The 22,287-nt window shown below is 37.7% G+C and overlaps 1 protein-coding gene across 1 annotated transcript in view; it reads left to right on the top strand.

Moving 5' to 3' along the window:
• Positions 1-2,523: 2,523 nt before the first annotated feature.
• LOC136856011 (probable G-protein coupled receptor Mth-like 1) overlaps positions 2,524-22,287 on the top strand; it is a 33,385-nt gene continuing 13,621 nt past the window's right edge. Inside the window, 3 exon segments of the mRNA XM_067133563.1 lie at positions 2,524-3,408; positions 20,466-20,792; positions 20,795-21,638. Coding sequence (XP_066989664.1) covers positions 2,956-3,408; positions 20,466-20,792; positions 20,795-21,638 — 1,624 coding nt within the window. The 5' untranslated portion in view covers positions 2,524-2,955.

The following is a 22,287-nucleotide window of genomic DNA, read 5'->3' on the forward strand; positions in this document are numbered from 1 at the left end:
TTTGCAGATATCCTCGTCAAGATAAACACGCATGTATCTTCTTTATCTGAGAGAGAGAGAGAGAGAGAGAGAGAGAGAGAGAGAGACAGAGACAGAGAGAGAGAGAGAGAGAGAGAGAGAGAGAGAGAGAGAGAGAGAGAGAGAGAGAGAGAGACTAACGTATGCATACAAATATTTACATTTTTTATTTACAGGTATCTACGCAGGGGTAAGCGCACATATTTCTTTTCCTCTCAGAGAGAGAGAGAGAGAGAGAGAGAGAGAGAGAGAGAGCAAACGAGGAAGTTGATTCTCCCAATTTTTTTAGCATTTTTTATAATCCGAACTCTAAAAACCAGTTCTCCCAATGCTATTAAGTGCAGAATCTGGTTCAACCTAAATCTTAAAGATACCATTGTTTTAATGACTTATAATGCTTTTTGGATGAATATATATATAAATATATACATATATATATATATACACATACACATACATATATATATACATATTAACTCATATACACTTCGTATTTATCACCAAGGCACCCATATATACTATCTACAATAACAGCATTTTCTGAAAAGGTCGAGACGCTAAGTCCCGTCTGGAAGACTGAATCAAGGCGGTACATTCAGCCTGAATATTTGTGTAGGTGTAACTGGTACATAAGACTAGCGCTGACCTGTATTTCTTTGCTGACAACATATCTCAAGAACGGGTGAACGGCTTTAGGTGAAATTTGTAGAAATGGTGCGTTGGGTGTCCATAGACATACCACTCATATTGTCGACATGGAAACCATCTTTTTTCTAAAGGCAAATTATCTAGCAGTGACGACTTATTAATACTGGTACTAAAATAGCCAATATTCACGACAGAATTAAGATACCGATAATTATGGCTAATTTCTGAATATTTTGGGGGAAAATCTATCCGAATGATAAAATTATCAGTACTGATAGTAAAATTGTTGATTTTGATGACATATTTCAAATGTCATATACAAAATCACCAAGCTGTCAAAGAAATTATGGGAAAATGGGTACCATATAGTAGCTATTTACTGCTACTCAATTTTGCCATCAACAATTGCTAATTGATGCAAATTTATCCTCCCAAAAGATTGGCTACTTGCTACAAAAGCATTTCACAAACAACGATAACTATTTGTTGCTAATTCAACAAGCAACACTAGCTATCCCATTCAAAAGCATTTCACAGACAATAATAGCTTCTTGTTGCTAATCATTTAAAAAAAAACGACACTAGCTACTCGATGCAAAAGCATTTAAGCCCCCGCCCACCCCCTCCCCCCAAAAAAAAAACACCAATGACTACCCCTAACTTGCAAACATTGCCAACACAAACCGCCTACTTTACTTGGCGCGCGAAAACTTCGTAGGCAAGATGCTCCATTTTTAAAGAGCGGAGGAGGAGGAGGGGAGGAGGAGGCGGAGGAGGAGACCTGCTTCTGTGACACACACTAACACCCGCCCGCCGTCAGTGCCTCCTCCTCCTCCTCCTCCTCCTCCCCCCCCTCCTCCAGTCGTCCTATGCGGTTCGACACAAGTCATGATCGCCCCGGAGGCTCCAAGCGACCACTTCGTCCACATTTGGGCTTCCCGGTTGAGGAGGATTAAGGGGGAAGGGGTGTAGAAGGAAGGGGGAATAATAGGTAGGGGGTAGAATGATGGGAAGGGGAATGAGGGAGAAGGGAGAAAGGGGTATGAGTCTAATTCTCGTCTCCGGAGCTTTTTATTTTTGCAGGAGATTCTTATTAAGGCCCTTCGCTCCTACTGCTTGAAATTTATAGGCCTACATTGTATATGTATACATATATATATAATTTATATATATATTTAACCAAACTCCTTCTTGGTGGCAAAACAAGCAAGTCCCTGAGGATGATTTGTGTGTGTGTTTGTGTGTAAGAGAGAGAGAGAGAGAGAGAGAGAGAGAGAGAGAGAGATTACCTGCTAATGCCGTTGTGAATCAGGAACTAAATTTTTAGGAATTAAACTGCTATTTCCTTTGCAATTTCGCCATGCCATTTTCGCGGACAGAGAGGAGGCAGAGTCGGGCAAGCAAACGAGAGAGAGAGAGAGAGAGAGAGAGAGAGAGAGAGAGAGAGAGAGAGATGCTGCATGTGAGCCAAACAAAAGAGCCGTGTTGTCATAGAGTGACATCCAAGGGGTTCCAGCGTGTTACCTCTGTACCTCTGCAATAGACCGATACCAAAGGCGGTCTCCCGCCCGTACCGGTATTAAGTAGCTCCTTTCTGTTGCAGTAATCCTTTATTCTAATCGCGACTGCGTCCTGTATGCAAAAGAAGCCTGTCTCAGTAAAGGAGGGATGAAAATGAGGGATAAATAAAAGCAGAAACTTACATAATTCCATGAAAACTGGACACATTGTGGTGATAGCGATTGGAGCGAGGGCGAAGAGTTGCCAGCTAGTGGAATTTCGCGCTGACTTTCATCTGGTGCCGTTGCTTGCAGCTTGTATTCATACGGTCTTTCATCGTATTATATAAACGTTATAGTCATGACGTATCATCGATGACCGCTCTGTTCGCTGTATGTATAAACGATGACGTAATCTTGAACGAGTTTGCGATATATAAGCGATATTTACGTAGCGGCAACTCTCCGTTCTCGCAACCTGCCTGACTGACCCAACCTCACTGGCTCAGTTGTTTCCCAGACGCTGTGAAAAGAGGTACGCGCCGTGTGCAACGTTGCATGCAATATTTTGCATATCGCCGGGAATTAAAACGCGAATCGAGATTGTTCACGAAAGCAGAGTGAGTGTATAGCATTGAAGGGATCAATTAAGAAGTATTTAAACGCAGAATCAAGCGCGCACGATGTCGTAACGTGAAACCGACTGGAAGGAAAGTATAAAGTTGACCCAAATCGGAGGGAATTCGTCCCGTCTCTGAAACGTACATAAAAAAAAAAGATGGTTTTAAGAATGTTAAGCGCTTGTCTCCTGGTCCTGCTGGGCATCGCCGTAGCGACGGAGGCCCAGCAGGAGGGAGGAGGAGGATTCAGCACCAAGAAGAGCGTCGTGGTGACGCCCAGGGCGGGCCTGGGCGACGGCAACCTGAAGGAGAAGCTGATCAAGCTAGAAAAAGCCGAGGAGAAGTTAGACAAGGAGATCTCGGCGTACGAAGCCGCCCGGAGGGAGAACGCGACCAAGGCTCTCACGCAGAAGGGGACGAAGAAGAGCAACAGCAACAAAGAGGCCGATTCGGCGGCCGTCGAGGCCCTCTGCAACAACGCCCTGCAGGTGGACTTTAACAGCCCGGGGTCTGTGACGCTGTGTACCTGCGGGGTCAATGAGGTGCACTCCTCCAACGGCTCCTGCTCTCACTACGCCCCCGGCACCAGCGTCCTCGCGGAGAAGAACGTCATTTTCAGAGAGGTGAGGGAAGGGATGGGATGGGGTGGAATGGTAGGATTTTATTCACTTTTCTTTAGCTGTCATGTGGGGGGGAAAGTTAACGATGGGACGCGGAGGTATTTACGTTCGTTAAGTGTAATTATTACTTATTAATATTTATTTATATATATAAGTTCTCTCGTATAATTATTATATATATTGGCTTTTATAATATATATATTATATTTATATATATCACAACACCACAAGGAAGAAAAACAACATGGTTTTATTAATTCCTTGAGGTCCTGTCAGTCTAAAAATCATGTTTCATTTTAAAATAATTTAAAAAAATATATATATATATATACATACATACATGTTGTATGCTTTTCTCTGGCATACATGATAAACTTGTGAATTATTCAAGTGGAATCCGGATAATACATTTCTAAATAATTTATTACCTCGATCAATATTCAGCCTCTCTCTCTCTCTCTCTCTCTCTCTCTCTCTCTCTCTCTCTCTCTCTCTGCGTGATATCCTTATGAATTTTGCAGTCAATTACAATGACAACCTGAATCATTATATTAGTAAACTGTATTAGTTAGAACTAGAGACCATTGATATAGTCCTCTATAAAATACAAAGTAAATACTTCTTGCCCATTAAAAATGAATATTTAAATACATAACATAATATGGGAAAGATTTGATAATCAGATATAAACTATGATATAAAACAAAAATAAAAAACTAGGAAAATGAAGATAATTGGAGTACTGCAAGTTTTACGAGAAATAAAACTGTAAAGGAAATATTACGAATGTACAACGCTAATTACACACAAAAAGCGAAAAATAATGAAATATTAAATATGTATAAATTTTAGTAATATGCATATATATATATATATATATATATATATATATATATATATATATATATATATATATATATTGGTATAATTATATACAACACACTTACATGCTATTCACCTCAGGTGTTAATGAGTTTATCATCCCTCCCTCTTGTTCTTTATACTTTTAGCTGTGAATATTTTTTCTTTCACAAATGTCTGTATGTTCGTTTGAACTGTTCCTTCAAATTATAAACTGTAAATGTGTACCGTTGTGTATCAGTCTTCTTGAAGATGTCTTAGAAATTAGGGCGAAACGAGTCAGCATTTGTACACAGAGTTTCATTTCTCGTGGTATATCTATCTATCTATCTCTATATATATATATATATATATATATATATATATATATATATATATATATATATATATATATATATATTATACACAGAAACTGTATATATATATTGTATATATAAAAATATGAATATCTAATTTATATATATATAATTATACAGTAAAATATGCATTAATATAAACACATTTAATACATAACAGTAAACATTAAAAAAATAAATAAATGCAAGGAATAAATTGAATTAAAACTGTTAAATAAAAATTCTAGTAATAAATGAAAAAATATAAATAACCTACGAATAAAAAATGTGTAAATGAAGAAGTGACACTAAGGACGGAAATATTTAGAGGTCACAAAAGCATTACTATTAATGAGGAAATTAATTTGAAAAATAACTCCCTCCAAAAACACTGGCATAAATAACTTGTGTACGTAACTGTTCTCGAAACTGACATAAATAACTCTTGTGTAATAACTGTTCTCAGAACTGGCGTAAATAAATAAATAACTATTGTGTACATAACTGTTCTCAGATTCTGTATCTGGTCCAAGTCTTCATTCGCCCAACAACAATAAAAACGATTAGGGAAAAAAGAGGTACACACAGAGAGAGAGAGAGAGAGAGAGAGAGAGAGAGAGAGAGAGAGAGAGAGAGAGAGAGAGAGAGAGAGAGACCAGCTTTCTAACCCTTAGGCACACACACACACACACACACCAGTAACCTAACCCGAAGGAGGAGATCTTATACACTAGAGAATTAAAATACCATTTATTTTTATGATAATGCTGTTTAAGTGCAATCGTTCTGTTTGCGTTCGACATTACTGTTGTATGTGGCAGTTTTCAGAGATTACAGATTTGTTGTGAAATTGTTTGTGATGTTTGTTTTGTACGTTTGTGGACTTTCAGTGTTTGGTTTTATGTGAATGTATTGATATGTGAATGTCCACATCCGAAGGTAATATTCTATGTAAATGTATCGATATATGAATATTTGCCACGCTGAATAATAATATTCTATGTAAATTCTATTAGTATATGAATATTTGCCACATTGAATAATAATATTCTATATATATTTATTAATATATGAATAACTGCCGCACTGAGTAATAATATTCTATATAAATATATTGATTTATGAATATTTGGACACAGTGAATAATATTAGATATATATAATATATGTGTGTGTGTGTGTGGATGTTTGGCCACACTGAATAATAATACTCTACATATTATTATTAGTAAAGTAGTTTAACCAGACCACTGAGTTGACTTTCAGCGCTCACAGGGCTGGCCAAATAAAATATATTAATCTATATGAAAGTTTGACCACACTGAATAACGACAATAATATCAACATGGAATAACAAAAATGTCACTCATTCTTCGGCGAAGTGTCACATTCCTCACCCCTTTGTTATATGCTACAAGTAAACACAAAGACACTTTCTCTGCAAACGGCATCTTTGTTCGCCACCTCGTTTGTCTAACTGTATACCCGAGTGTTTTGGGGGCCTGAATTCGACGACGGACCTAACCAGTGTGGGCCAGAAACGCGTTACCCTCAGAGCCCGGGTCCAGGTGACCCAGAATCTCGGGTCCTTCGCGGGAATAAGGTTATTTGTGGGGTACCTCTGCGTATGTAGTCGTGTTTTTTCTGTCCGCCCTCAGATCTGAAAAACTACTGAGGCTAGAGGGCTGCAAATTGGTGTGTTGATCATCCACCCTCCAATCATCAAACAGACCAAATTGCAGCCCTCTAGCCTCCTCAGTAGTTTTTATGTTATTTAAGGTTAAAGTTAGCCACAATCGCGCTTCTGGCAACGATATAGGATAGCCCACAACCGAAAGATGGGTCTATTTTCGGTGGCCTTGATTGTACGCTGTAGCGGCTGTACGGAAAACTCGATTGTGCCGAAGAACTTCGGCGCATTTTTCACTTGTTTCAGGCGGAGTTCATTGCATAAGAGTTTCCCAGAAGTTCAAGCGAAGATGGAACGCTTTAATACCATAATGCTATTCTCCTTTTGCATTTTAATATGTTTTTATCTGTTTATTATTTATCTTTCCTTTTTAATATGTGAGATCTCTTCATTCTGTACTACCCTCTACCTTCTCTTACTTACCAATGAGCACCACATTCTTTGGAAGCTTGAAATTCAAGTCAGTGGCCCCTTTGGTGGGCTTGTTCCATATGAATAGGGTTCGTCTTCTGAATAGTAATAATGATACAGTTAAGTTTTCACTCTGGATACCTTACTTCCGGATTATTTCGTAAACTTTTCCTAGTTCTTGTACTCACGCACCTTATATCTACAGTTCTCGATGAAGCAACATCCACCGCTTTTCTCATCTGTAGTGGTGTTCCTTAGGTTGAGTTCTGTAGCCTACTCTATTCTAGTTTCGTTAGTGGCGTTCTCAAGTCTACCTCTTTAAAATTTCGTATTGATGCTTTTTGTATTACAGTTTTCTAAATCTCTTTTTAGAAATCTACTGGTTTATTTGTTCTGTTATTCATTCTAAATATTATTTATTTTTCTTTGTTTTATAATTCCCTGTTTAGAGTATTTCTCTCTTTTATTTGTTTCATATTTGAACTTACGACCGAGTTTGGTCTTTCATATTGAAACTGTCAGAAAAATGTCACACCATTTTTTCTGTATTCACACTTGTCTCGACTTTTGCCACAAAGGTCAGACTTTCTTGACGAATTTGGGTATAAATATACTTCTTTATATATATAATATATATATATATATATATAAAATTACGTAGTTTTTTATAATAATAACTACATGATATTTATTCTTATAGTTGTTTATTTTTAGTTCTTCGTTAATTTTATTCCAATTTCTGCTATTCATGTACTTGTGCTTTATTTACTATTTTGTAAATAAAAAAAAACATTGAGGGTTGTATTATACAACCTACAGAATGCTAATAAGAATATATATATATATATATATATATATATATATATATATATATATATATACATACATAATAACATACATATATGCATACAGACACACGTTCTTGGAATGCTACAAAATCTACGGGTCAAGCACTGCCAAACATAGAAAGCTGAGGGTATTGTGGGCATGAAATCTACACAGAAATGACATTATTATTATTATTATTATTATTATTATTATTATTATTATTATTATTATTATTATTATTATTATTATCTTAAAACCTCGCCCACACGTCTACCTTTCACGACACATTCCTAGAATAATTTTGTTTCGATTCTATTCTTGTCTAAAATTTTATCTTATCTTTATTCTGTTCTTCTGTCTGCAACAAAGTCTTGTCTTTGGGTGAGCTTTCTTGTTGTTTAATGTCGCGTCTCTTTAAGTCGTATAATATATTATTTTAAACGTTGACGTCCAATTGAAAAAGAATTAAAGTACAAAGCTATATGTTAAGAGTATGGTAAAATTATCAATTTAAAAATTTTTTTTCAGTATCTACAAAACTATGAGTTAAGAGTATGGCAAAATTATCAATTTTTATTTTCATTTTCATTTTCAGTGTCTACAAAACTATGAGTTAAGATTATGATAAAATTATCATTTTTTTATTTTCAGCACCACCAAACATATGCTAATCCATTTATCAAGATATACATGCGTCTTAGTGTTGTAAATATTGTGAACTGTTTTTAAGGCAAAACTGACTATTTTTCATATAGCTTTGACCTTTCTTTGAATAATTGGACAATTGATGTGACAGTCAATCATTTACCAGGACTATTACATGACAGAAAACTTAAATAATTAAAGGACGGATTTGAAATAGCAATTACTGCCTGCTGGTAGCAGCAGCAAGTCGTTCTTGCATACCTTGTGTTACGTTCTAATTTATGAATTGTTACTTTACTTAGGCTGGGTAAAACTCTACGGGAATTACACGTAACATTTCACATTTCTAATTATTATTATTATTATTATTATTATTATTATTATTATTATTATTATTATTATTATTATTATTATTATGCCCTATTGTACCCAGGGCAATGCAGTGCCGAAGCTCAGTTAGATATTATATTATAATGGCATGTTGTTTTTAAGTCTCTGATTTGGGAGGCGTTTGACGAACATACAAACATATTAATGCGATTGTATAGTGGAAAGTATTATTATTATTATTATTGTATGATACAGCTTAGTTTCATGGTATCATAATATTCACGTTACATTTTTCCTTTAAGTTTTATAAAACTTGGTAGACGGGTATCTATGAGGTCGATAAAATGTATTCTTCACCTTGACCTTGTTTTTTCAAGGTCGTTGGCCTATGAAGGTCAAAATGTTAATTTTGTCTACATCTCTGAGAGAACGATAGTTAGAGGTCTGTGGTCTCCAAAGGTTGACGCTGTTTTTAAAGCTATTATTTAAAGTATGCACGGGCTCTTTATCAATGCCACAAGTTATTTTTAAAGGACAGAATTTTATTTTTCTTTAATTTTAATGTAATTTGGTTTATGTAGGTATCTTAGGTGATGCTTTGTATTGCCCCATATGTCTTATTAACATTTGATTATGCTGGAATCTTGGAGGTTAATGCTCATTTTCCAAAATATTTTTGACCTTGACTATTTCGTTCAAGGTCACTGGTCAATTTAAACTCCAAAATCTATTCTTCATCTTGTTAGCTTTCTCTGATAGATTTTGAGTTGGTGGTTACTTTCCTTATAATTAATTTCTGCCCTTACCTATTTTTCAAGATCAAAGGTCATCTTCAAGGTCAAATTTTCATTCCCCTTGGAGATCGTCTTCCCAAATATTATTTACTTGACCTGTTATTCTCTCAGTTGGATGAACCCAGGTCAGTAAGATCAGGTACTCTGAAAGTCGTCGGGTATCTCCCACTAACAATTTTTGTCTTGACTTATTTTTCAAGGTCACAGGTCATTTTAAAAGATGAAAGTTCAGACGTTTTTTCTTTAGGTTCTCTGAAACTATACATCCTCTGCTGATTGTTTCCTACTTTTAGTTTTCTGAAAGGGAACACTACTGGGAAGGCCATTTGTCTGTTCGCCTCAAGAACTTAAAAACTGCTGAGGCTAGAGGGCTGCAAATTGGTATGCTGATCATCCACCTTCCAATCATCAAACGTACCAAATTGCAGCCCTCTAGCCTCCTCAGTAGTTTTTATTTAAGGTTAAATTTAGCCATAATCGTGCTTCTGGTAGCACTATAAGACATTTTAAGACATGACTGGGTAGCATGATATATGCTTTTCAGAATAGATAAAGCCGAAATCTAACTATTATTATTATTATTATTATTATTATTATTATTATTATTATTATTATTATATTATTATTATTATTATTATATTATTATTATTATCTCAGTACTGTATAATATTTTTCAACAAGGATTTAAAATATCTATATGAAACAACTCACAAAGGACTTTGAACTAACTTTTAGAGCAGTCTTCGTAGGAACATAAATTCTATGAGTAAAATGAAGATAAACCCATATTGGACGAAAAAAAGGAACTACTTGAAAACAAATGAATGAATGAATAAATATATAAATAAATAAAGGTGAACCAACAAATACATAAGAATCACTTCTAGCAAAGTTGAATAGAATGAATATAGAGTTTAGCCAAAGGTCGAGCACTGGGACATATAAGGTCATTCAGCGCTGAAACGGAAATTGAGAGTTAGAAGGTATTCTGAAAGGTGTAACAAGAGCAAAACCTCAAAGCAGTTGCACTATGAAATGATTGTTAGAGAGGATGGATAGCAAGATGGGAGAAAGATAATATGAAAGGAAGTACAGTAAAAAGGAATGAAAGAGGTTGCAGCTAGGGGTCTCAGGGACGCTGCAAAGAACCTTTAGTAATTCCTACAGTGCACCTCATGCGGTGCACTGCAGACATTACTCAAGGTTCTATGCAGCGTCCCTTAGGCCCCTAGCTGAAGCCCCCTTCGTTCCTTTTACTGTACCTCCGTTCATATTCCCTTCCTCCCATCTTCCTTTCCTCAAACCTCTCCTAACAACTGAATCACCTTTCAAACCTTTTCACTCCAAATTTCCGTTTCATCGCTGAATGACCTCATAGGTCCCAGCGCCTGGCCTCTGGCCTAAATTTCATCCGGGAAAAAGAAAAATTAACATTATCTATTTTTTTTACATCACTGGAACTTCCCATTTTGTGAAGAGTTACTGATTATTCTTGTTCCATTTCGAAGGCCGAGGCTCAATATTGAGCGAAGAAAGCTGCCTGGCGCCACTGCAGTTAATCCAACACCCACACACATGAGTAAAAATTAATTAATTACACTTAGGTTCAGTGCCTCAGCAGTTACCCAGTTGAAATTCTTGGTCCACTTAGGCTGCATCGAGTTGACTTTTGCCGCAGTTGAATTAGGATATTTCCCTCTTATTATTATTATTATTATTATTATTATTATTATTATTATTAGTAGTAGTAGTAGTAGTAGTAGTAGTAGTAGTAGTAGTAGTAGTAGTAGTAGTAGTAAGGGAACTAAAAGCCTCATAATTAATTGACGAGAGTTGAAGCGTCTACAAAAAAGAGAGTAATTATTTTTATCTAAAAGTAAAGAAGGCACAGTAAACGATTCTTGCTCTACAGAAAACTACAGCGATACAGTAGGCAAAAAACGCTTAATTTACCCCAAGGTTAAGTAACTTGTATAAAAAAAAGTCTTTCAAAAAAGTATGACAGCAAAAATGAAAGCAAAACTTATAATTTTGAGAATCTCCAAAATTTTTTAAAATAAGAAATGCCCTCTTTTGTCATCTCTGAGAAGTTTGGAGTCAACATAACTGATTCTGCCAGTCTAGAATGTTCTCAAGTTCTACGTCTGTTTTTAATCCAAAAAACAAAAGATATGCATAGAAGGAGGAGGTTAGGCCTATGAGAATCCGAGAAAACAAAAGAAGGTGAGGAATTCCTCAGCTAAAGGCTCTATGGAAAGAAAAAATTGGCAAGCGGTCGAGGTTTTGCATTTGTTTAGCATTAGGGGTCGCGTCGTGTAGTTTTACACCCAGGTGACTAGTTGATTGAATATATACCTTTCACCATTCTATGTTCAAGTGTCATGTCAGTGGGACTGAGGGTCAAAAGTCTGACACATCAGTAAGAATCCCTGACTGAGATTAAGGCTTGTTTGCTGACCTGTCAGACAAGAATCTCTACGTCTGATCAAGGACGGGACTTCTGATTGGTCAAGTAAGAGTCTTAGCTTCAGAGGCAGAACTTTCTGACTGACTAGTCAGAAAAGACTCCCTGTCTTAGCTGAAGAACTTAAATACTGACTTTCCAAGTCAGAATCTCTGACTTCTCAAGTCAGCAGAATCCCTGACTTTCCAAGTCAGAATCCCTGGCACAGATGCAGGACTGGTCAAGTGAGTTTGTCAAGAAGAAATCCTTGTCTGTTGACATGTAATGGCTTATACCACTGTCAAAGAACCTGATTACTACCTTGTGAAGTAAAATTCCAACAGCTGAAAAAGGACTTTTCCTGACTCATCATGTAGGACTCCTTGGCATAAATGAAGGACTTTAATACCAACTTGTCAGACAAGAATTTCTGCCTTCCAGAAAGAACTCTCTACTGACAAATCAAGTTAAAATCTCTGCTATAGATGGACTCACTTCCTGACTTATCAAGTAACGGAGCAAGACTACTGACTTTTCAAGTTAGATACCCTGACTTAGGTGAAAGACTTAACAACACAAGGGACGTCACTGCTGACTTTTAAAGCAATAATCCTTGCCATTCATGAAGGACATGATTGCTGACTGACTGACTGTTCATACAAGAGCCTCATGCATAGTACGTAAGGACTTGGTGTACTTTTTCAATTAGTTATACGTAAAAGAATGAGCTAAGTATACACAATGCATGAAATATCCAGGATCGTAATTCTGCTTGAAACAGAAAATTCATAGCTTTGATTTCCCTGTTTTAGTATGACAGATAAATCTATGTAAATTTTCTTCGACAGATAAGTCTATGTACATTTTCTTCAAGTCAAGGAGTTTCATTTACATTAGTTAGAAATCATTATTATTATTATTATTATTATTATTATTATTATTATTATTATTATTATTATTCAAAGTGAGGAACCATTCATGTGTAGACAAACCAAGAACCTGTTAACTTGCAAAGTAAGTGCAACAAGAACAGAATGGAGAAAATATAGACAGGTATAAGATAAAGATGTGTATATGTACATAATGCAATATTTATAAGATCTTTCAAAAATAAAGGCTTTATGTTAGCAATGGGTCTGCCCCAATCTCTTCCTTCTTGCTGTTATTACTCTCTTTACTTTCATTCCCTTCTCAGCTAATCAGAGTCACTCAGGAGGAGTGACGGGCTTTATTCTGTCCCACGAAATCTTTTAGAATACCACCCTGGTCGAGTGTAGCGGCCATTACTGCCTGTTTATTTATTTATTGGTCCAGAAACCCTAAAAATTCCCATCGCAATATATTCACCAACTCAATATTTACGAAAAAGCGTAGACGATATTTTGTAGGAGTAATATTTCTCCGTACGAGAGTATTCGTACCCGTATCGTACCTGAACGAGTGGGCGGAGTCAAGACCACGTGGTCTAACATAGCCGAGCATCTTATTGACAAACGTTGCAATATAATAATAATAATAATAATAATAATAATAATAATAATAATAATAATAAGCACTTGCGAGAAATATTGGCTACTTGGTTGCAATGTTTGGTTGCAAGATGCACGACGGTGCTAGATAAGGTGTTGGTGTGGAACTCTTAAAAATGCAAGAATTTTTATGAAAGAAAAGGATGGTTACCTCCTTGGCGGAGGTTTGCGTTATATATGTATGTGTATAATGTATGTATATATATATATATATGCTGTGTAAATACACATATATATATTATACACACACACACACACGTAACTGCAAACCTCCGCCAGGGCTGAATAATCCATTCCCCAAAATATCTGTTTGACTGCATGGGTTAGATTAAGCAGGCCTTATGCCATAACAAGTCCTTTCTCAAGGAAGGGCCGGAATTGTAGTGTAGGGTGTGAAATGAAGTAAGAGGCTTGGTGTGGACCTCTGGACTCCTCTCACCTGATAGATAACCTCTTATCCATAAGCTCGCTTATTCCTAAGACTGACATTCCTATCTCTCCCAAATCTAATCACATGTAGTCAGTGACTAGGACCACTTTTCTGGTCAGATTTTTTTTGTAAAATTAGTCGATTAACTTTTGACAGAAACCTGATAACGGACAGACAAGAATCGATCTAATAAACTGATAATATAATAATAATAATAATAATAATAATAATAATTTCAAAATTCGTCAATTAACTTTTGGCCCTGAAACCTTCAGCAATAGCCTTTAGCAGGACCGACCTGAAATTCATCAATTCTTTTTCATGCAAAATTTGATTAACATTATCCCTAATTTCGTTCAGATACCAACACTAAAAATGATTACCTCGAATGTTAAATCATTCATTTCTGGTGTCCGAATTTCCACTGAATTGCTATACCGAATTCTCCAGTCTATTTATGAGAACACAATGCTGTATTGCTGCTAGCATCAGATCCCTACACATATGTTACAACATCTCAATTTACTCATGTCAGAATTCTGAGGTTTTAGTTGTAGGTTATATTCCTATGGGGGTAGTGTCGTCAGGTGACCTCATGCGGTGCACTGTAGGCATTAATTGAGGTTCTTTTGCAGCGTGCCTTCTTGAGGCCCCTAGCTGCAACTCCTTTCGTTCCTTTTACTGTACCTCCTTCCATATTCTCTTCCATCCTCTCCTAACAATTGATTTATAGTGCAGTTTTTCTCCTGTTACACCTTTCAAACCTTTTGCTGTCAGTTTCCGTTTCAGCGCTGAATGGCCTCATAGGTCCCAGTGCTTGGCCTCTGGCCTAAGTTCTAGATATTCAATTCCCATTCAATTCAGTTCTGAAAGTAATGTCCTTGGACGGTACACGTTTGGCTGGAGGGGTAAACCATATGAATTGTATGTATTTGTCTTGAAATCTAATCTCTCTCTCTCTCTCTCTCTCTCTCTGTGAATCAAACACCAACCTGTCTACACCTTGAACCTGCACAAACACCCACACACCAACACCAAAGCAAAGACGAACCTCACCATCGATTCCTAATTCCCAAGCAGCGCCTTGCAAGCACTGGCACCCAAGCTCCCAGCAGGAACAAGTGCCAAGTGTCACAGAGGCTGCGCGGAGTGCCTGCACTAAGTCATGTCACCGTTCCCTCCCACAGGTGATGCGTTTGGGGTACCCGGAAGGAATAGTTTAAAGAGCCTTCTGCTGCAGGCAGGTCGCTTCTTCCTTACACTCCTGCGTACTCTGTGTACAGTCTCTGTGTAGTGTGTGTGTTTGGGGAGGGTGTAGGTGTTGGTGGAAGTTTGTGCTTGTATGTGTGTTTATGAAGGGAGTGAATGTGGTGTATTGATGGTGAATTTGAGGGAGTACGGTACATGTATGGATTCAACATCCACACTTCACTTCCATAGAGGCGAGTTGGCTCAACAGTCCCTTCGTTTTCCCATAATACTCTAGATTTCCTCTTAATGTTTTGCACGCATGACGCTACACTGATTCTGCAATTCTACCTACGCCAAAACCTATATATATTTTTATAAAAATATATATGTATGTATGTATATATCCCAGTTGCATCCCACTTCAGTCACCTACCTACTGTGTACCTCATCCACCCATCCAAGTGCTGACCATACCTAACATTATTCAACCTGGCTGAGTGCACGATCCTCATATATGTCTTGAAATTCAATTTTGCCTAACTGTTGTATCTGTGTTATTATTTGTGGTGACCATATAACCATTGTTCTCACATAGGCCTGTCATAGCCACGGCACCATGACGTTCTACAAGGCTGGGATTGAGTGCCTTTGCTCGAGGGTGATTCAGATATGCTTTTCTTTGTTTATATTTTGTTTATTGTGTGGTATTTCACATTGCGTTCTTATTAAGACTGTTTATTGTTATAATAACTAATTCCTTTTCTCTGTATTTTCTAATTATTATCTTCTCAATAATAATAATAATAATAATAATAATAATAATAATAATAATATACATTCACTTAAATATGTATCAATATTCACATTCATCCATACATACCAGTCATCTCTGCTCTTATGATCCAATGCATACATACATACATAAGCACAAACGTCCACACGCCCATTACTTCTCCCCGACCTCTCCCTGTGCGACGCCTTTCCCAATTCTTTCACAACAGAAACAAAATATATAACACGCACCCACTTAGGCTACCTCTGCGCAGTGGTGCCGTCATGGTTATGTATGTACTTAAAATAGATTCAGAGTGTGTACTTGAGTGGGGCTGGGCAGTAATAACTGTCGGAGGCTGGGCCGACAGAGGACCCTGGCTATAGTGTGTACGTGCATTGGTAGTTTTGGAAGTTCTGTACCCATGAGTGTTTGTTCTCAAACGGGTTTCTAGGAGGTTGTAACCTACGCAAGAGGTTTAGGATTCGCTGGTTGTTGTATGTAGTGAGGTTTTGGTCCCTATAAATGATTATACACGTATTTTAGTACATGGTGATGACAGTATGCTAAATAGGTTTATTAACCAGTAATGTGTACTTACAAAAGGTTCACTAGCTGTTGATAATTATTATTATCAATAATAAAGTTCAGTACCTATCAATGCTTACTAGATATTAGATATTAGTATTTATCACTGAATATTACAGAGAGTTACTACTTTCTCATTATTACCTACAAATAGGTACAGTACCTACCAATCACTAAGTGCAAAGAGGTTTAATACTAACCAATGATTACTTACATATAAGTTCAGTAATGTTTGGTTTAGTGTCTACAAAACTGCTTTCACATATATTTGGTAAACTGGGAATTCTGAGCGATGGTTTTTCCGATATTTACATTTGCAGTCCCATAAATTGTATACTTTTTAGTTTAGTCACTGGCAAAACATTGCAAAGGTCCATAAATTGTATATTTGTCAGTTTAGTCACTGGCAAAACATTGCAAAGGTCTGTCAGTGTGGTAGAATTGTGATTTTCCTGACAGACGTTCTCGGTGTATTCTTGTGACAAAATGAAATTATCTCTGAGTGACAGCTCGATAGAATGAGATGTTCAGTATGTGTCTAAGTAGCTACAGAATACTCGAAATGTTATTGTAGCAAAACCTGAGACATCTGGCAAAACACAAACCCAACCAAGCAACGAAACAAACATCAACAAACGGACGGGTCATCGAGATTCACATGTGGGCAAAAATTTTTCCGTTTGTCAACGTTTCGTCTCTTTAGTTTTCGTCCGCACGATGCTGTGTCACTTTCGACAATGTCATTTTTTTTTTACAGTGCATACAATTCGCCATCATGCCTCCCCACCCCACCCTGTTGACTGAATAGCTGGAATGACTGGAGAGAAAAAATATTAAATACCTTTCCGTTTGGGACACGACAAGCGAGTCATGTTTTCAAATGCCTACCTAGTGGGGGTCTGATGCATAAAATTCGCCTTCAGATATTCTCTTAATATATCCATTTATTCATATAATATGAAACTGTGGTTTGCGAAGCACTCAAGCTTTCAGTGCTGTTATTTGTGGCCGAGTTGGGAACCTAATTTGCATTCATTATGAATATTAAAATATTAAAATATCATTGTGGTTTGGTTATGTCGTTTAGATTCGTAAATAAAGTACAAACAAACATAGACGAAAGAACTAAATGAAAAGGAAGCCACTATGGGGTCCATATTGTCGAAGGTCTCTCTCTCTCTCTCTCTCTCTCTCTCTCTCTCTCTCTCTCTCTCTCTCTCTCTCTCTCTCTCTCATATCTTCCCGTGCATCGGCCACAGGTGTCGTAGAATTTTAAATACCACCATAATTCAACCCTCGCTTCAAATACATTTGCCAAATTGCTTTCTGGTGTAACGAAGCCAAGAATGCGGTCATTCGAACACTCTCGACAATTCGGAGGCAGCCGATCGGACGCGTGAATAGACAAGACGGATGGAGGAATGTAAATAAAAGGTATATATAAAGTTTGCGATCTGGGTTGAGACATAGCGGTTGTTTTCGTTTGTTTTCGTGAGGCTGGCAGCACCCCTCTCTCTCCCTCTCTCATAAAGCTAGCACCCCTCACCCCCCAAAAAATTGCTGGAAAGCTAGCACCTCCAGAAGGACTCTCTCTCTCTCTCTCTCTCTCTCTCTCTCCTCTCTCATAAAACTTGCTCATAAAGCTAGTACCCTCACCCCATAAAACTTGCTGAAAAGCTAGCACCTTCAGGTCTCTCTCTCTCTCATAAAGCTATCACCCTCACCCCAAAAGAAGTGCTGGAAAGCTAGCACCTTTAGAAGGGTCCTCACTCTCTCTCTCTCTCTCATGAAGCTATCACCCTCACCCCCAAAAAGACTTCCTGGAAACTGCAAAGCTAGAACCTTCAGAAGGTCTCTCTCTCTCTCTCTCTCTCAGGTTATAGGTTGAGTATAGCGGTACAAGCACCGGATGACCAGCAAATATTCAATATGCTAACCTCCATAAGTAAAGACTGGGTGTGATCTCTCAAAATAAAGATCACCTGGAGAGATATTATTCTTATTTTTAAGTGTACATCTTCTCTAGAGGCTGATGTTCAGGTTTCTGCAGGACATTTCTGAGTGAGGTTGCTAGCCATAGGCTTCTCCTCAACAAAGCTCCAATACACTTCAGTAGATTAATCATTAATTACTATTGACTGATTATGGCCTCTGTAACTGGCCTCCTAATTAATAATTATATATTCACTGATTAGGACCACAGTGACTGGCCTTCAGTCTACTAATTCTTTTCTGCAAACCTGTTCTACATCCACGCCTCAGCCATCTTGAATGGTTCTGTCAGATAATTACATTAATTACAATGTCATATTTTGAATGATTCTGTCAGATAATTACATTAATTACAATGTCATATTTTTTATTTAAGTTTTGAGTTTGCCTGTGTGTGTGTTCTGTTATTAATTACTGTAATGGACGACAAACCAAGATACTACATCCCTTGGAAATAATCACATCAAGAAAAATCACTGTTTGCAGAACTCATCTGTCCCGTTAAGCAGTGAATCATGGATGTGGTCGTTAGTCGACTCTTGGGTCCAGACCCTGAGTGGAAAATACTATGAAAACCTGAAGGAAGAAGTTCTGGAATCACGCCCTCACTAGAGAGAGAGGGGTCTAAATGGCCACTGCTTTTCCCTTACAATCCCTCTCACATATAATTCTCACAAGCACCTCTGTAGCCTTCCAGATTATATACAGGAACAATCATGTATCTCACCCAGTCCTTTAAATCCAAATCTAGCAGAGTCATTATGGGAAAACGGAAGCAAAAAAGAAACCAATAGCATGACCCATTTCCATGATGATGACATGGGGATTTAGGCCACACACACACACAAACAGATCCTGATTTCCAATCAGGAATTCCTCCCAGTGATTTGCTCTCTGTCAGTCACAATTCGTTTGACTGGCCAATCATTCAATTGTCTTCAGATGGACTTGGAGGGCATGCAAGATGCCCGCACAGTGATTTCGGGGTACGGGCATTGATATTGTATCTTTTTGTATAGGGGGGTTGAGTGTGAATAAGAGTGTGCTTGTTCAAGGCACAAATATATATATACAGAGAGAGAGAGAGAGAGAGAGAGAGAGAGAGAGAGAGAGATTAATGTAAACCTAGAGAGAGCCAACGAATGAGAAAATGATTTAAGTAGCGCATGTGCAAACTACCCCGCGTCTCTTCATTGGCAGAACTTCCTTTGCCAAATAATTGTTACGTGATTCGACTCATGAACTGAGGTACACTTAGTTAAGTTACTTAACTGTACTTTCAAACCTAGCCTGCGTTACCTGCTGTTCCTTTTTACGTAACATCGGTCCTCTATGTTATGCAATGGTTCATGTATGTATGTATATATATATATATATATATATATATATATATATATATATATATATATATATATATATATATATAAATAATATCAAATCACAAACAATTAAGTTATCTTATATGAAGTACAACTCATCTGAGATCACTCTGCCAGAACCATTTGGTTCTACTACACTGGTAACTGAGATGAACCTTGAGACCTTGACATTTGACCTTTTAAGGTCAAAAAGTGATAAAATGGATTAATTTGGAATTAGCTTTATAAACTGTATAAGTGCATATAATGCCACAAACATGTAATGTATGAAGCATTTCTACAACCAGATACTCCTATACTTTGCATGAATGAGATTGTTCCCATGTAACAAAGCATCAACTCTAGCTCAGCTTGAGAAAGTCACCCAGCCAACATGGACAAGCATGGACAAAATTATAACCTGCTTCCAGCTTCACTGGTTGAAGTAACATTTCTTAGACTCAGAGTAGATGAAAATTAGTAAATTTACAATTTCTTTTCAAGTAAGTTAGACGGCAGCCACACAAGCCGGCCAGGTATACCACATTTGGTTACCTTGGTTTATTACAATATGAATAGTATGCTATACTCTATTTTGTTGTGAATACTAAGCTAAGCAGTGTTTCCTATTCTTAAGCTGAAAATTATCCAGGGTGCAAACACTGAAGTTTATATGTAAAAATAAACTTTTGAAATTTTAAGTTTCTTTTCAGTAGTTCTCTTCTTATTCATAATGCTCATTTCTTATTTGATATTCTCTGGGTTTCTAGGAAACCACAATGTTAAGTAAATTTTTGCAGCTTTAGCTTCTTAATTTTATCTTGTGTGTTCTATTTTATTAACCATATTCTATTTACTTTTCAGGAGACCCCAGTAACCAACTTCCGTGTGAGAGTCCAAGACTTAGACTGCTCCAACAATGTCACGCACAGGCAAATGGTCTTCTCAAAGGGCACTTTCTACCTGAGGAACAGAGGCGACATCGTCCTCACAGAAGGCGCAGCCCACCTGGTAGGCCTTCGCATTAATGACTACTGTATTGACCACTTCTTGGACGAGGAAGGCAGCCTGTCATGGAGGATGAAGGCCTGCATCCCTCACCCAGTTGTCCCAAGATGCTGTCCACCCGATCAAGTGTTCAGAAATGGCACGTGCCAGACGGGCCATCTCCTCCTCACTTGTACCCACCAATTCAGGCAGATCCAAGAGGTGGTGAACCTATCACCTGGCCTGTCATTAGAAACCAGATTCATAGGCCCACTTGTGGGAATGGACAGGTCATGAGGACTGTTGCTCTAGACATCAATGGGTCATACCTGCTAGCGCTCGCTAACGGGTTGGCTTACCGATGGTACACGCACGGGCGTAACGGAAGGTCCGAGTTCCACTTCTGTCCAGACTTCTGCGTTGACGGGATACAAAGCATTGACGGCACGATGGAATACTTCACCAACTTCTGTTACACTCTTCCCGAGCAGCGGCGCCCTGAGAAGTGCGACACGGACACGTGCGTCCGGAAATGCTGTAAGCCCGGCGAAATCATGAGCGTGGACCACTACCGCTGTCTGCCATATGCCAAAGGCAGCTTCCAGCCTCCCGTTTCAGAGAGCCTCGACAAGTACGAAGTCGTGTACGGCAGGCCGCCCTGCGCCATACACGTCGTGGAGGTCAACAACACCATAATCGACTCGAAGGGGAACTGGGTCATTGGCGAAGACTCCCTAACACCTAATGAGTACTGTATGGACACATTCGCCTCACAGGGAACCCAGAGCATGAAGGCCCTCATATGCTGGGGAGGTTACGAGGTCAGCGCCTGGATGAAGGCTCGCATGATCATCTTCCCCGTGTGTCACGTGATCTCTCTCGTCTTCCTGGCCATCACGGTGGGATTCTACCTCCTGGCGCCTGTGCTGATGAAGCAGGGAGGGTGGCATCAGCTTGCCTATGTGTTGTCGCTCATGCTGGCCTATGCCTCTACTTTCAGTCTCAATATTTACCACACCAAGCTCACTCCTGGAGGATGTGTGGGAGTAGGTAAGGAGAAGCATCTCTTTCTGTTTTCCTTTTGCCTAGTCTTGTACTATAAAAAATCTTAATTGATCACTTTTATTATGTAATCTATATATATACAGTGTTCAATGCTCAGACTTGCCATATCTCTTCATCATGCATCAAGATACACAGATCTATGGCTTACAAAAGTTTAAACCTCATATTTCTTGACATTTCACATTAATGCATTAATTTCTTTAGCAAATAAAAATCATAGATTTAAAATTGGGCATCATTTGTAATCACTGCATCATAAAAATTCATAGCTATAAAATTATTTCATCCCTCTCAGGGTGATCAAAAAATTTTATTTCCACCTGGCAACTTCCAGTCCACCTATATTCTGAAAGTTCTTTAACATTAATGAAGCCAGACAGTCTGTCGTAGATACCATGGATAAAACAAATTGATTACATTATTCCCTTTATTAGGAATATAAGATGCTTTCTCCTGGTATATCTCAAGAAGTTTCTGGAAAACCATAGATAACCTTGGATGTTTTAGAAATCGTGCAATTTGTGACATGTGCCAAATAGCTGATTTCAAACAGCAGTCTCAGATTTTATTAAAATGTATACAAGATACAGAACTTCTTTTGATTTTTCTTAAATAGGTTTCACTCAGAGTATCC

This window comes from Macrobrachium rosenbergii, chromosome 34, assembly GCF_040412425.1.
Source record: "Macrobrachium rosenbergii isolate ZJJX-2024 chromosome 34, ASM4041242v1, whole genome shotgun sequence".
In the NCBI taxonomy this organism is placed as follows: domain Eukaryota; kingdom Metazoa; phylum Arthropoda; class Malacostraca; order Decapoda; family Palaemonidae; genus Macrobrachium; species Macrobrachium rosenbergii.